Consider the following 14,075-nt stretch of genomic DNA (forward strand, 5'->3'; position numbering starts at 1 on the left):
GAAGATTTAACTCTAAACGAGCGAAGATCTTTATTTTTTATGCACGATGGAGCTCCACCACACTTTGATAGAAGGTGTCGTAATTGGTTGAGTAATCATTTTCCGAATCGATAGATTATTAGAGGTGCAGAAGCTCCGATTCATTAGCCTCCTCGGTCATGCGATTTTAACCCTTTGGACTACGCAGTTTGGTCGTATATTAAGGAAAAAGTCTATGCTACAGCGGTAAGTTCACGCCAAGAATTGGAAGAAAGAATTCAACGTCAATTTAATGACATCATAGCTGATCCCCTACCGTTTAGAAGGTTAATGGAATCTTTAGAAAAAAAAAATAGACTTGTGTATTCGCGAAAACAGAGGGTATTTTGAACACTTACTGTAATTGAATTTTATTTTATGTTCTTAGTCATTAATTTAATTTTCTTCTTGTGAGTTTTGTTTAATTACTACCTATTTTATACCAGCATCACTTATTACTTCATAATTTTCAAATCAAAATATTCCGAAAACGATACACAGTATCGAGTTTTACCAAGAGTACCTTTTTCGTGTAAAACTGAATGAAGTTTAAGTTTACTTGAAATTTTGATTTATAATTATACTCATAAAAAAGTTATATTGACTAATACTTAGTACGATCCGTGTAACTAGCGCCCTCTATGAGAATCAGATATAAAAATAAATTCATGGGATGTATCAGCTTCCAAAACATTTTTTTTGAAACACCCTGTATATATATATATATATATTCTTATATATAGTGTTTTGTAAGTAGGTGAGCATTAGCCATATAGATGTATTGGCTTTTGTAGTCATCGATTGGGCTTCAAGTAAAACTCTTAAAGGTCTGTTTGAGCTTTCGAGTTTATTTAACTCATTATCAAAAATGTACTAAAAATAATAATTGCATTATAAAATACAAGGTAAGACTGTATATTAAAACAGCTGTATTATGTTAAAATATAAAATGTTAATTTTTATTTTATATTTATTTTGTTTTTATTTTTTAATATGTATATCAATATTTGCAATGGTGTATCATTACATTGACACACACTTAGAAAAAGTACAAGAATAAGCAAATAAAAATAGTCATTCTGGTTATACTTACTGTTTTAGCTTCTCGGGAATGCGTGACGAAATTATAGATCGGAACTTCCACTTTTCTTCCTTCTTTGAGCCTCTGAATTGTGCTTAACAACAACTCGAAATCGAAAGCGTCTGGATGATCAAAATTATATTCGTTTCTGTCTGCAATATCGTGTTGTTTTTCATTTAATACTTTGTAGAACGAATCCATACTAAGTAAAGTGACCCAGGGTACTCCAAGAGATTCGATTATTTTTTCCGCGACTGTTGTCTTTCCTGACGCGCTTCCTCCACATATTCCTACAATATTTTAAATATTTTAAATCACCACGAATAAGATTAGAGGAAACTATTTATTATATGATTGTATTTCTTGCCACCTACCAATAACGAACGGTTCAACTTTTTGTCCAACGCTGTTGTACCAAGGTGGTCTGCCAGCTGTATATATTGTGCGATGTTGAGTTCTTATAATAGATTCCGTCGGTTTCTTCGCCTGATTTAAAGACGTTGTCCTTTGTCTTCTAGATCTTGGTGACTTTTGGGAACCTACGAAAAAGTTATATGTACCTATGTATATATCTAGAATAGTTGAAAACTTTGAAAGTAAGAAAATATTATTCTATTACTAATTATTTTCGTAACTTTGTAAACTATGTACATTTTAAAAATTATTACCGAAAGTTATATATATGCACAGAAAGGTTTTCCTTTCATCATTAAAAATTCTTGAAACTATGAGTACTTATGTTATTTTTTAACAAGAATGTAGTATATATGAGCTATAACATTTCTATATCAATCTGTTTGTTCAATATAGTCGACTCACAATCCGCAATTGGACGTTCGTCCGCCCATTGGATCAGCTGCGGAGGTTTATGTTAGGAATTCAGAAAGTTTGAACCTTCGACAGGTTGCATGTCGTGCTTAATTGTCGCATTGTCACAATAAAATCAAAAGAGGAAATTAGGAAAGATATAAAAAAGAAATACAAACAGGGGTGTATGGGTGAATTTTGAATTAATGGAATTTGAAGAAGTTATTCAACATTCGAATAAAAACAACAATTCAATTTTATTGGAAAATATCTTCGTTTACTGAATATAACACAAGGTGTTTCTTATATCCTATTTTCAAGTTACGTAACTTTTTTTCATAAAACTTGGGCAAGATTTCAGTCGGACTGAAAAAATATCCATCAAATGTGGAGTACGGCAGGGTTGTGTTTTGTCACCCGCTCTTTTTAATCTGTACTCTGAAGAAATCTTTAGGGAGGCTTTGGATGACAGACAAGAGGGAGTAAGACTAGGTGGAGAAGTAATCAACAATATTAGATACGCTGACGATACAGCCATTCTTGCAGAAAATTTACAAGATCTCCAAACATTACTAAATCTAGTCAGTGAAGCAAGTTATCGGAGAGGTCTAAAAATCAACATTTCAAAGACAAAGTGGATGGCAGTTGGAAAGATCAATATAGATCAAGGTCTGATTTCTCTTAATGGAGAGGAGATCGAAAGGGTAAATCATTTCAAATACCTTGGCAGCTGGTTAAATGTAAATTGTGACTCTGATGAAGAGATAATAACCAGGATAGAAATATCACGTAAGCCTTTTATGACCTGGAAACCAGTTTTATGCAACAGAAACCTGTCGATGAATATTCGTAAGAAGGTCCTGAAATGTTATGTGTGGTTCATCCTATTGTATGGTTGTGAGACATGGACGTCAAAAAACACAATGCTAAACAAGTTAGAAGCATTCGAATTGTGGTCCTATAGACGAATCTTAAAGATATCGTGGGTTTCGCACACTTCCAATGAAGATGTTCTTCAAATGATCAATTCAGAACGTCTGCTCATAAACACCATAAAGAGGAGAAAAACAGAATACTTCGGCCATATAATTAGAGGACCTAAATACCATCTACTTCGCCTTATAATACAAGGAAAAGTGGAAGGAAAGAGATGGATTGGTCGAAAGAAACTTTCATGGCTGCGTAATATTAGACAATAGGGTGGTTCCACAGTAGAAGAATTATTTCGCGCAGCAGCCGACAGAGAGAGGTTTCAGGAAATTGTAAACATGATGACGGCCAACGTCTGAATACGGACACGGCACCCAAAGAAAAAGAAGAAGGGCAAGATTTAACCAATTAGGGTGCAGACTTTGGTAAATATGATGTGTTATTAGCTTCTAGAAGAACATCAGTAAGGGCGGTTTTACCCCACTAGTACCACCGAATAAAATGCAAGTTATAATCACTTCTTAGAAACTTGAAGCTTCTTTTACCACGTATTTATGCACAGAAGATACACAACCTAGTTTTTGACCCTATCCGCTGATTTTTTCGATGATAATATCGTTGGCTTACTGCCAAAACCCAACAACTAATTCTCAATGTCTCAGCAAAGTTATAATAAAATGAATGTTTCAACAACTAAAATCTTTACAAGCAATTCCCAACAAGTTACTCTGAAAAAAATTTTACTGCTAGTCATACAGCTAAAACAGAACATATGCTTTTGTTGGGTTTTGCCTGATGGCTCACTTTACCTTACGTCGCATGTCCTTAGTACTCCATCAACGAAAACCCAACAAATGTCTTATTAGTCTCTTTCACGCCTTGTTATTGTTGGATTAACGTACTGTGAGTTGCATGGTTTTTAGTTTAACCCTATAATTATTGTGGACAATTGTGTACCCGCAATTATTATCGACAAATAAAATTGTTTACCCCACAGAGATCGAATCTACTAGAAGCCAGCGATTAGCAAATATTGCATTAAACATAACAGGTTGGTACTTTTTTAAGGTTATGTTTATTTAAATTGTTATTTCGTTAATAAGGATGTTACATTTATTCGTTTTTTTACAATTTCAGATGAAACCTTTTATAAGGAACCAAACAATCAGTTACAAGAGATTGAGGCAGTTTTGGGATCTGATTTTTCCGACGAGAATCCGTCTTGGTTACCTCCTACTCAAAAAGTACTAGATGTAGTTGTTCAAGATGAAACGGGTGATATCTCTTGTGGTTACACTGTTTTTCAATCTTCTCATTGTTCATTTTGAAGTTATCTAGCATCTTTTTAAAATGTTTTAAACTTCTTGCTTTTTTAATATAATGAAAATAAACCTATCTCTGTATAAATATGCTCCATTATTACAAAATTCCCGCTGTTCAGTTCAATATCAGATGTTCTATCTCAAGCGTCTAAATGCACAACCCTTACGTACGTTACCGTTACGTTACGTATGGAATGGACTGATACCAAAACCGGCACCAGAGGTAGTATTGGCACAGTATATTAACACGTACAAATGTTTTTTATTTCGCATTTTACAGGCACCAAAATATGGCGGAAACATCGAAACTGGCATCACTTTGCGAATGTTTAATAAATGAGCTTTACCTGACCTCTCTCTTTCTTTGTCTAAGGCCAGTGCGTTAATCGCTTGCAACTGCTGCTTGCGTCGAACGCATGAGACAATCACATAAGAGAGACTCTACCTTAACTTCAGATGAGTAGGTACGGTAAACACCTTGATTATACCAATTACAAATTACATTACATTACAAATGTTAGCTTTGTTATTGTAGTTTACAGATTTAAAAATACTGATATAAATGATCACTAATATTCAGATATGGACGATATTGTTATTAAATTGTCTAACTATCGACCACATGTTAGTGTTACTAAAAAACTCTATTACTTACCTACAGTTTTTACACATGAACATTCAAATCCATAATTATAAGCATTTAATTTGATACGAAAATCATTCATAATATCACCAAAATATATCTTTGAATTCGTGATGTTGCTGTCAAAATTATTTAACTGAAGGAATTTTATGTGGCAGTGACATTTAAAATAAATCAGAAAAACTTCGATTTTTAAAGAGGTTAAGCAAAGTGAGCTTCATAGAGTTTAGATGCAATTATGAAAAACTTAATCTGGTTAGAATTAAATGAAATGGTTTTATTTATGTAAAGGGGCGTTCTCTAGAATCAATTTTTTTTGGCCGATAGCATTTGATTAACAAAAATTGAATAAAAACTGTAGTGAAAACTTTTGTTTTAACAGAGTAGAGTCAAACCGTTCAAAATATATCGTCACGAATTGCTTTCAAGATAAAATTTTTCCTGAACTGCCTGAACTAGGTGGTCAACTTTTGCCCATTGAGGTTGCAACTGGTTTTCGTTTGCAATTAGCTGTAACACATGTACTTGTGTCTTCTTCTTTAGGTGTCGTCTTCTTAGCGAAGGTTGATGATAGGCGATGACCTCTGCAAAGTCTTCCCTATTTTGGGCTTTCCTTATTAAACTTTGAAAGTCTAATCCTGTATAATCTTTGATGTTGCGCAGCCAGGTCATTTGTCGTCTACCAGGGCCGCGTCTGCCTTCTATTTTCCCTTCGATAATAAGCTGAAGGAAGTTATACCTGTCGTGTCTAAATATGTGTCCAAGATAAGACGTTTTACGCTTCTTGACAATTTCTGTAAGTTCACGTTCTCTACTTGTGTCTGTTATACGATATTGTTGAAAATTACCAATAACCACATAGTCCAAAAGAGCCTCACGTGATCTGAAAGTGTTGTGATGAATTTTTTGTAGCTGAGAGATATCTCTGAAAATCAAGAAATTTTTTTTTCATTTTTGTTGGTGTACTAGCTTGTTAAAAATAATAATCCAAAAAAAGATTCAATACCCATCTGCATTATCATGGCTGAAATATTCACAGAGCTGTTGTTTTATATTATACAAAGTAGCTTGCATATCTGTAAAAACTAACTCAAAATGTATTCGATCATTATACTTGGCTAACTCTTTCATGAGTTCTTGAACGCACTTGAATGAATCAAAAATTTTGTTCCAATTGAAATCTGCCATAATTCAATGTTTTTACACATGCTGAGAAGCCAAATATCCATCTCCATATTTCGAATTATCATGTTTCAAATACATCATAAGTTCTACTCCTAAATGAAAAACTCTTTTCGATACATTAACCTTGAAAGCCATCTTACTTCCGTGTGGTAAAGAAGATTTACATTTAAAAAACCTCTGTCTTTACACATTTTTCAGAAAATAAAGGGTCCGAGACCTGAAAGTGAAGAAGAACCACCACCGATTCTTGAAGTTGAACATGCAGTTAAAAAACTAGCCAGAAACAAATCACCCGGAATAGATAATCTTCTAGCTGAACCATATAAAGTAGGTGGACATGATACCATAATGGCATTACAGCAATTTATAAAATAAATATGGATACAGAAATTCCTCCCCAATGATTGGAATATTGGAATACTTTGCACCATACACAAAAAAGGAGATATCTTTGAATGATCTGACCACAGAGGAATTACGCTTCTAAAATATTTTCCACAGTACTCTGTCACCCTATGGCACCCTTCCGGGGTGATCAGTTGGAATGTAGAATACACCACTCTTCCGGGATTTGTTCCTCATTCCAGGCTCTCAGTATGATTTTATATATATATGATTAGTCAGAGTAGCACCTCTACATTTAATGAGTTCCGCGGGTATACCATCACTTCCTGGAGATTTATTATTTTTTAGGTGTTTTATTGCATCCCGTACTTCTTGAATTGATGGAGGCTCCAATGGTGTATTGTTGCTTGCTCCTGGGGGTGGTTGAGTTGGATCTTCTACTTCGATAGTAAGTAGTTCTTTATTTTTTACCGACCTTTTCAATACTTCTTCTTTTGTATTGAGTATATGCCCCTCCTTATCCTTAAATAGTCCGATCCTTGGTTTAAATTAGCTATAAAAATATGTTTAATAATAAACATCAACAAAACGAAGTATATGAAAATAAGCACGCAATCCCAAATCCTACGACCACTTATAAAAAACAACGTCATCAAAGCAGTGAACGAATTTGTATACCTGGAAGCGCTCCTTAACACTGAAAATAATACTACCGCAGAATTTGCACGATCAACATATGTTATTTTGGGCTCCTCCAATGTTCCTGTTATATATAATATACCATAACCTGTTATAAAACATATTAAAATAGGACGTCTGAGGTGGATAAGGCATGTAATGCGGATGGAACAAAATGACCCACTGTAACGATGTTCTGATCGTTTAACAGTTCGAACCGTGGGAGTGTCAATATTTGCGCATCCACTTCTACAACGTGACGGCGAAGTAGGATTCAGAACGGCTATTTAAGGCGTGTGAATAGCGGAATTAGACAGTCTTGTAGCTAGCGCTCTAGGCTCCCTGACTCGCCGGTGTAGTGAACCTGCGAGCCAACCCGGAGAGAGATATTTCCGTATTGAGGATCGTACTCTGTCCTTAGCCAAGCGGAACCCATCGGTATTGTGTATTGAACATTGCCATGGGTCTGCACAGCTAAATATTTTGTTTGCGAGTGTATTCGGAGCTTTCGCTGAATTGAAGTGAAAGCGAGTATAAATCTGCGCGCGATCGATTTCCCCCATTTCATTTCTTATTAGTACTAATTAATTTCTTTTCTTTTATAGACGTTCGCCGGGGACTTCATTCATCGCGGGATCCAGACGGGGACGTAGAATTCATTTTAGTTTTATTCATTGTAAAGCATACAACGTAGAATTCCTTTTTATTTTTATTTATTGTATATATACTAAATTAATAGATTTATTTTTATTTCAAACCTGTGTTTTACTGAGTCCGTCGCCCCGAAAGAGCTACCCATCACAGAGCTACTAGAAGAACGTTCGTTGATAGACCCATTGGTCAGAGAAGAAAAGGAAGATCTAGACCAAGGTTCCTTGATACCATCGACGAAGACATGAGAAATATGGGAATATGTGCTTGACGGAGGAAGGCGGTGGATAGGGACGACTGGAGAGAAATTCTTGAGGAGGCTAGGACCCACGCAGGGTTGTAAAGCCAGATTGACGACTTGAATGAATCAAAAATTTTGATCCAATTGAAATCTGCCATAATTCAATTTTTTTTATACGTGCTGAAAAGCCAAAAATAGATCTCCAAATTTCGAATTATCATGTTTCAAATACATCATAAGTTCTGCTCCTAAATGAGAAACTTTTTTTCATTTATGAAAAACATTTATGAGTACTTTGTACAAAATATTTAAACAAACACTTTCTGGTAGTTTCCGTTTTACCTTATGAATGTTATAAACTGGGCACAGTTGGAAACATTTGTAGAGCAAAGTACGTACCTACAATTTTTGATGTTTTTTAAGCCTCTTTTTAACCCTTAACTGGTCCGGTACTGTAGCAGTAGCGTAACTGGTCTGGCGTAGTCTGCGAAACTACTGTTTTCAAGAAAGCAAAACAATACTCAAAAATAATTTTTTTATTAAGAAAAAATATTACAAACATACTCTGATATATTTATATAAAAGTGAATGTATTAGATTTGGGCATTATTTGGGTTAAGAAAAAAATATTAAAATAAAACTGACATTCATACAAATATTTGTGAAAAAGTACATAGTTTTGTAAAGTAATTAAAAAAAATATAAAAAACACTATGAAAAAAAAAATGTATTCCTAGGATAAATGTTCAAACTGCACACTAACCAAAAAATTAGGTAAAATAAAAATCAATCAAAAATGTTTGTTTCCAGCATCAGTCAAACTTTACCAATTTTATATTCAATTTTTACATAGTGGTTTTGTACATCCCAAACAAACAGGCTTTTTGCAACGCAAGCACAGGTATTTTGTCATCCTGTGATTTCTACTCGGACACAAACTGCAAATCTTGTGTTTTTCTAAAATAAGAACATCCATCTAATTGTCTTCTTCTTCTTCTTGAACTCCAAGTATCTGGCTAATTGTAAGACGTAATTGACGTGGAATGTTCGTCTTTGTCATTCGTCTTTTTATGTGATCTTGCACTAACTGCATACTTAACTCCAAAGCAAAAACACTTTTTTCTTTTATTAGTGGATTGTTTTTGTAACACTGATGTAGAATATATGTATTTGCTATAGAAATGTCCAATATGCGGAAAAAAATTGTTAAGGGCCATCTTCGGGTTCGACGGCTTGAGGTGCTTTTGAAGCATTTCTCATCTAGGGAATCTACACCTCCCTTATTCTCATTATAATAAGAAATAATTTCTAGTTTTTCAGTAGAGAGATCACTATAACGTCTTCTATGCATTGAAGATATAAGTACTGTAGCCTTTCCTACTTTTCCTAAATGAGAAATGAAGGTACATTTTCCCCTAAATCCATAAATTGTTGACTCTTCAGGTCTGTTTCAGCCTTATTTTTTTTAAGTATGCCCACATAAGTTAAGTTTTTCGTTTGTAAAATATCCACTAATTGAATAGAAGAGTACCAATTATCAGCTGTGTTATTTCGGTTGCTACCAAAGAGCGGTTGAGCTAAGCGCAACGCAGCTTGTGTAGGCTTAAGGATTTTTTTGTAGTCGTCACTGATATCAAATCCATCAAAGTCTTTTCCAGCTGAGAAGCTGGAAAAAACTTATAATGCTTATATCTTATCTGAGATATAAACATTATACAAATAAACATTACGTGCATCCGTAAGACACTGTATTTTGAGTCTGTATTTAGCCAGTTTGTTAGGCATGTAGGCAAGGAGTCCCAAAAATGCTCTTAACTCAATAACATCCATTTCTCTAAGATGATGGATATAACTAGCAGAATATTTCTCACGCATTGATCGTAATTTTGTGTTTGTATTCTGCTCAATATGTTGTAGAATGTTATCACTAAACAACATATTCCAAACAAACAAGGGTATCGCAGCCTCGCCGAGCATTTTTGCCTTTGTTTTTAGAATTGGCACTTTTATGACAATGTTGTGTTTACGTGTTCTAGATGAGGGGATAACTTCTGACGTACACCACCTATGTCGATTTTTACCATAAACATTGGTTTTGTCACTATCACTTACTGCTAGTTCATCACAATCTGGGCTCGTCACACAGGCTCGTCAGAATCAGAAAATTCCGAACATGTATCGTGTTCAGATTTAATGTTATGGTCTTCCAAAATATCGTCTACATCACTGTCACTATCACATTCCTCATTGTACCAATTTAAAAGAGTTTTCGTCATCGCCGAAACGCACTCGTTTTGATGGCCCTATCATAATTTCTAAAAATGCACGACACACAAAAAAGTCACACCAACAGTCCGTCGTCGTCTGAGGAACTACTCTCGACCCAATTTTTGCGATAAGTTTTTAGGAACTGCGAGAAACTTGTCGCAAATACACCCACTTGTCAAGCTCCAATAGTTTAAGGATTATATAGAAAGACTTGCCTGTGGACGATGCCAATTTCCAACAAAATATAAATAAAAATACGGAATCGTCTGTCAGACGACGCCGGACCAGTTAAGGGTTAAACTACTATGTACATAATCAATAGACTACCGCACCTGTAGAGTGATGTGGTTTACATGGTAACTGCATGCCTTTATCGACGTTAGGAAATCAACACCGAATATAGTGCGGACGCTAATAAATGTAATTGTAAAATTTTATTCGGTTTGGTTAATATATTTTAATTTAATAATGTTTCAACAGAAAAGTGAATGAAGTTTCAACAGAACAGTGTGAATATGATATACAATTAAGTGTTTGTACATCATTTTTCAAGAGAAGCGCCGTCTCGTAGCCCTCCCTCAACAGCAGTCACTGTTTCTAACTCTCTTTCTTTAGAACAATTATTTCAGTCGATAGTTTGATATTTTCTTTACAATTTTCGAGTATAAATATAGACAAACAACAATAATCTCATTCATACATAGTACGCTCAATCATCACGCCAACATTCATGCATTCAATACCAAGTTCAATATGTTTACAAAACTTCTTTATTTCACACACGGCAAAAATGCTATTTTCAATATTAAATTCTAAAAGTGTGTCTGGCTTAAAAATTGTAGGTAGGTGTTTAGTAGTTCGGCATTGACCCAAAAACCAAGTTAATGACATTCAAGTTTAGCTATAATAATTAATAATAGTAATTTTAGTCTTTCTACTCCAACGAGACAGGTGTCACGTATACCTATTTGCATTGCTAATAAAATATTGAATTATATTATAAATCGGAAAATCCTATGAGTCATGCTGTTTTTATTGCACATTATATTGGTAACGAACGGTCGTTTTTATATACTATACAGAGTTTGGACCATAAGTACACAATTTAAATCGTAAATTTTCTATTTATAAATTGCCAAAACAATAATGTTTACTGAACCTAAAGTTTGAAATTATTTTTAACTTCTTATTGTCCGATGAGTTATGATACTAATTATTCTGGATACGATAGAAATAATTTACTTTTCTTTTTAAATCTGTTTTACTTTAGTAAATTGGCTTTAATTTTAGCGGAAATAAATATTAATACTACAATATGGACTTGAAAGTTGGTCACTGAAGCAATAAAATATAAATAAGCTACAGACATTTGAAATGTTGTGTTATAGAAGGATGCTTAGAATAAAATGGAGACAGAAAGGAAACGAACATGGAAATATTGTGAAAAATTGGCAAAAAATAAAAATAAGAAAAGTTACAATATCTTGGAGACGTAATGAGGGGACAGGGATATGAAATGCTAATATTGATCACACAGGGAGATAAGAGGAGAACTTACTTTACTTTTTCGTGTCTGGATCCGACTACAGTTAAGAGGAGAAAGGAGTATAGCAAGAAGGAGAGTGTCATGGTTTAAAAATTTAAGAACTGGTTTAAATGCAGTTCAATAGAACTTTTCAGAACAGCAGTAGATAGAGTAAAGATAGTAATAATGATATCCAACCTCCGATTGGAAGACGGCACTTTGAGAAAAGAAAAAGCCCTTTGTATCTGATCTCTTGAAGAGCTGCTGTGTCTATGTTATACTTCTGCAGTTCCTATGAAATACTTTGCATTTTGCCTGTCTGTAGCATGGTTTGAATATTTCAAGTTTTCAATTTTAAGCATAATAATTTCGTATCCTTATTTCGCAGAAAGATCCAAAATGATTAGGAAGAAAGTCAACCCGATATGGAACGACCCAATGAATTTAAATGAATACCAAGACAATATCAATAAAATCCTATAACAAAATGAATGCATAAATAATGTAAATACCCTAAACGAAAATATCGTAGAAGCTATTCGAGAGGCTCAAGTAAAATGCTGCCCTAAAAGACGCCTAGACGAAAAAATAACCATTGAAACAAAGCAACTAATGGAAACTAGAAGAGAAATCAAAGGAAACGAAAGCATTGACGAAGAAAAACTACGAAAAATCAATAAAGAAGTATCAAAAGCTATAAGGAAATTCTATCCTATAGAAGAGAATGAAAGTCAAAGTCCTGAGAAGACGGCTAAACAATGGAAAATGTGAAATACACAAACTAAAGAACAAAGAAGGAGCCCCATATCAAATAGAGAAGAACTACCACACATAGTTGAAGACTTCTATCAAGAACTATACACAAGTCAAAGAGAAGACCAAACGAATTTGGAAGCCGCCGCATCACGCAAAATCATCAACCAGGGTTTAGAGCTCAAGCCAGAGATCACACTAACCGAAATGCAAGAAGCAATGAAAAAGATGAAAAACAACAAAGCACCAAAAGAAGACGGAGTCGTATTAGTAGCTATAAAGATGGGTGGACGTGCCCTTCTCAACCAAATAAAAAGATTTGTTTAACCTTTGTCTAATAGATTGTTGCATACCGGAAACGGAACAATGCAGCAACAATTTTACTACACAAGAAAGGAGACAAGGCGCACCTAGAAAACTATAGACTAATCAGCTTATTGAACCACATCTATAAAATGTTTACCAGAATAATTACGACAAGACTAGAAAAAAAGTTGAATTTCTACCAGCCCCGAGAACAAGCTGGCTTCCGCTCAAAATTCGGAACAAACGATCACCTACAAACAGTAAAAACCTTAATAGAAAAATCGATAGAATATAACAGATCACTGGTACTTATCTTCGTAGACTTTCACAAAGCCTTCGATATCGCGGAATTAGACAGCATTATAACTGCTCTGAACAATAGTAGAATATACTACCGGCTTACAAAGTTAGTATAAACATTGGACTAAAGGGCCACAATGCGTGTAAATCTAAATAAATACCATTGATGTAAATACCACCAGAGAAATTCATATAAAGCGATGTGTGAGACGGGCGACACTCTCTCACTTAAATTATTTATAACGGTCCTCGAATACGCCTTTAAAATGCTAAAATGGGAAAATAGAGGAATAAAAATAGACAGGGAAATGTTCAATCATCTGCGTTTTGCCGACGATATAGTACTTATTACCGAAGATCTGTGTGAAGCACAACAAATGCTACAAGAATTAGAAAACGTATCTTCAACAATAGGTCTAAAAATGAACATCAGTAAGACCAAATTTATGACAAATTTGTGTGATAGCAAGGCATTTCCACCAGGCTTGTGATGTTAGGGTTATACCGCCCATACTCGGTCACCATAGCCTCGTTATCTATCAGGGAGTACCACGTGAAGGTGAGGTTGACATTTGAGTAGAAGAGACTATTTGAGACGCTTTCTAATACACAATATGATTCTAAATTAAGGCAGTATGCATTAACATCTTAAGATGAATAGCATATTTTTTAAAAGTCATTATGAAGAATTCTGTCAGTTTGGTGCCGATTCTGGTTACAAACTAATGAAGAATTGACTTTTTGTCAATTCCGATTAAAATTATACGTTTTCAATGGGAAAACTGAGTGTTGAACTATGAATTTTTGAAGCATCCTCCCTATTTTCCAGATTGGACTCCATCTGATTCTATTTTCGCTGTAAAGTAGAGTAGACCATTGGCTGTCGAGTGTCTAGTGATAATCCGAAATCTTCGCAAATCCGTGAAATACAGTATAGAATAAACTGTGGATATCATAAAGCGACTAAAAATAACAAAGCGCCTAACGAAGCTGTCATATTTGAAAATTATAGAATTAAGTAA

At 34.4% G+C, this 14,075-nt stretch overlaps 1 protein-coding gene across 2 annotated transcripts in view; it reads right to left on the reverse strand.

Annotated features, from left to right (window-relative positions):
• Nucleotides 1-14,075, reverse strand: part of l(2)k01209 (uridine-cytidine kinase-like lethal (2) k01209) — a 42,965-nt gene that overhangs the window by 14,896 nt on the left and 13,994 nt on the right. Inside the window, exons 1-3 of one of the 2 annotated variants that reach the window (XM_072522368.1) lie at nt 4,814-4,957; nt 1,474-1,638; nt 1,112-1,389 (exon numbers count right to left, since the gene is read on the reverse strand). In XM_072522368.1, coding sequence (XP_072378469.1) covers nt 1,112-1,389; nt 1,474-1,638; nt 4,814-4,883 — 513 coding nt within the window. In that variant the 5' untranslated portion in view covers nt 4,884-4,957. Of the gene's footprint in view, nt 1-1,111; nt 1,390-1,473; nt 1,639-4,813; nt 4,958-14,075 lie in introns of those variants that run through there. The other variant, XM_072522367.1, reaches the window with a different exon arrangement.

Source organism: Diabrotica undecimpunctata, chromosome 2, assembly GCF_040954645.1.
Source record: "Diabrotica undecimpunctata isolate CICGRU chromosome 2, icDiaUnde3, whole genome shotgun sequence".
In the NCBI taxonomy this organism is placed as follows: domain Eukaryota; kingdom Metazoa; phylum Arthropoda; class Insecta; order Coleoptera; family Chrysomelidae; genus Diabrotica; species Diabrotica undecimpunctata.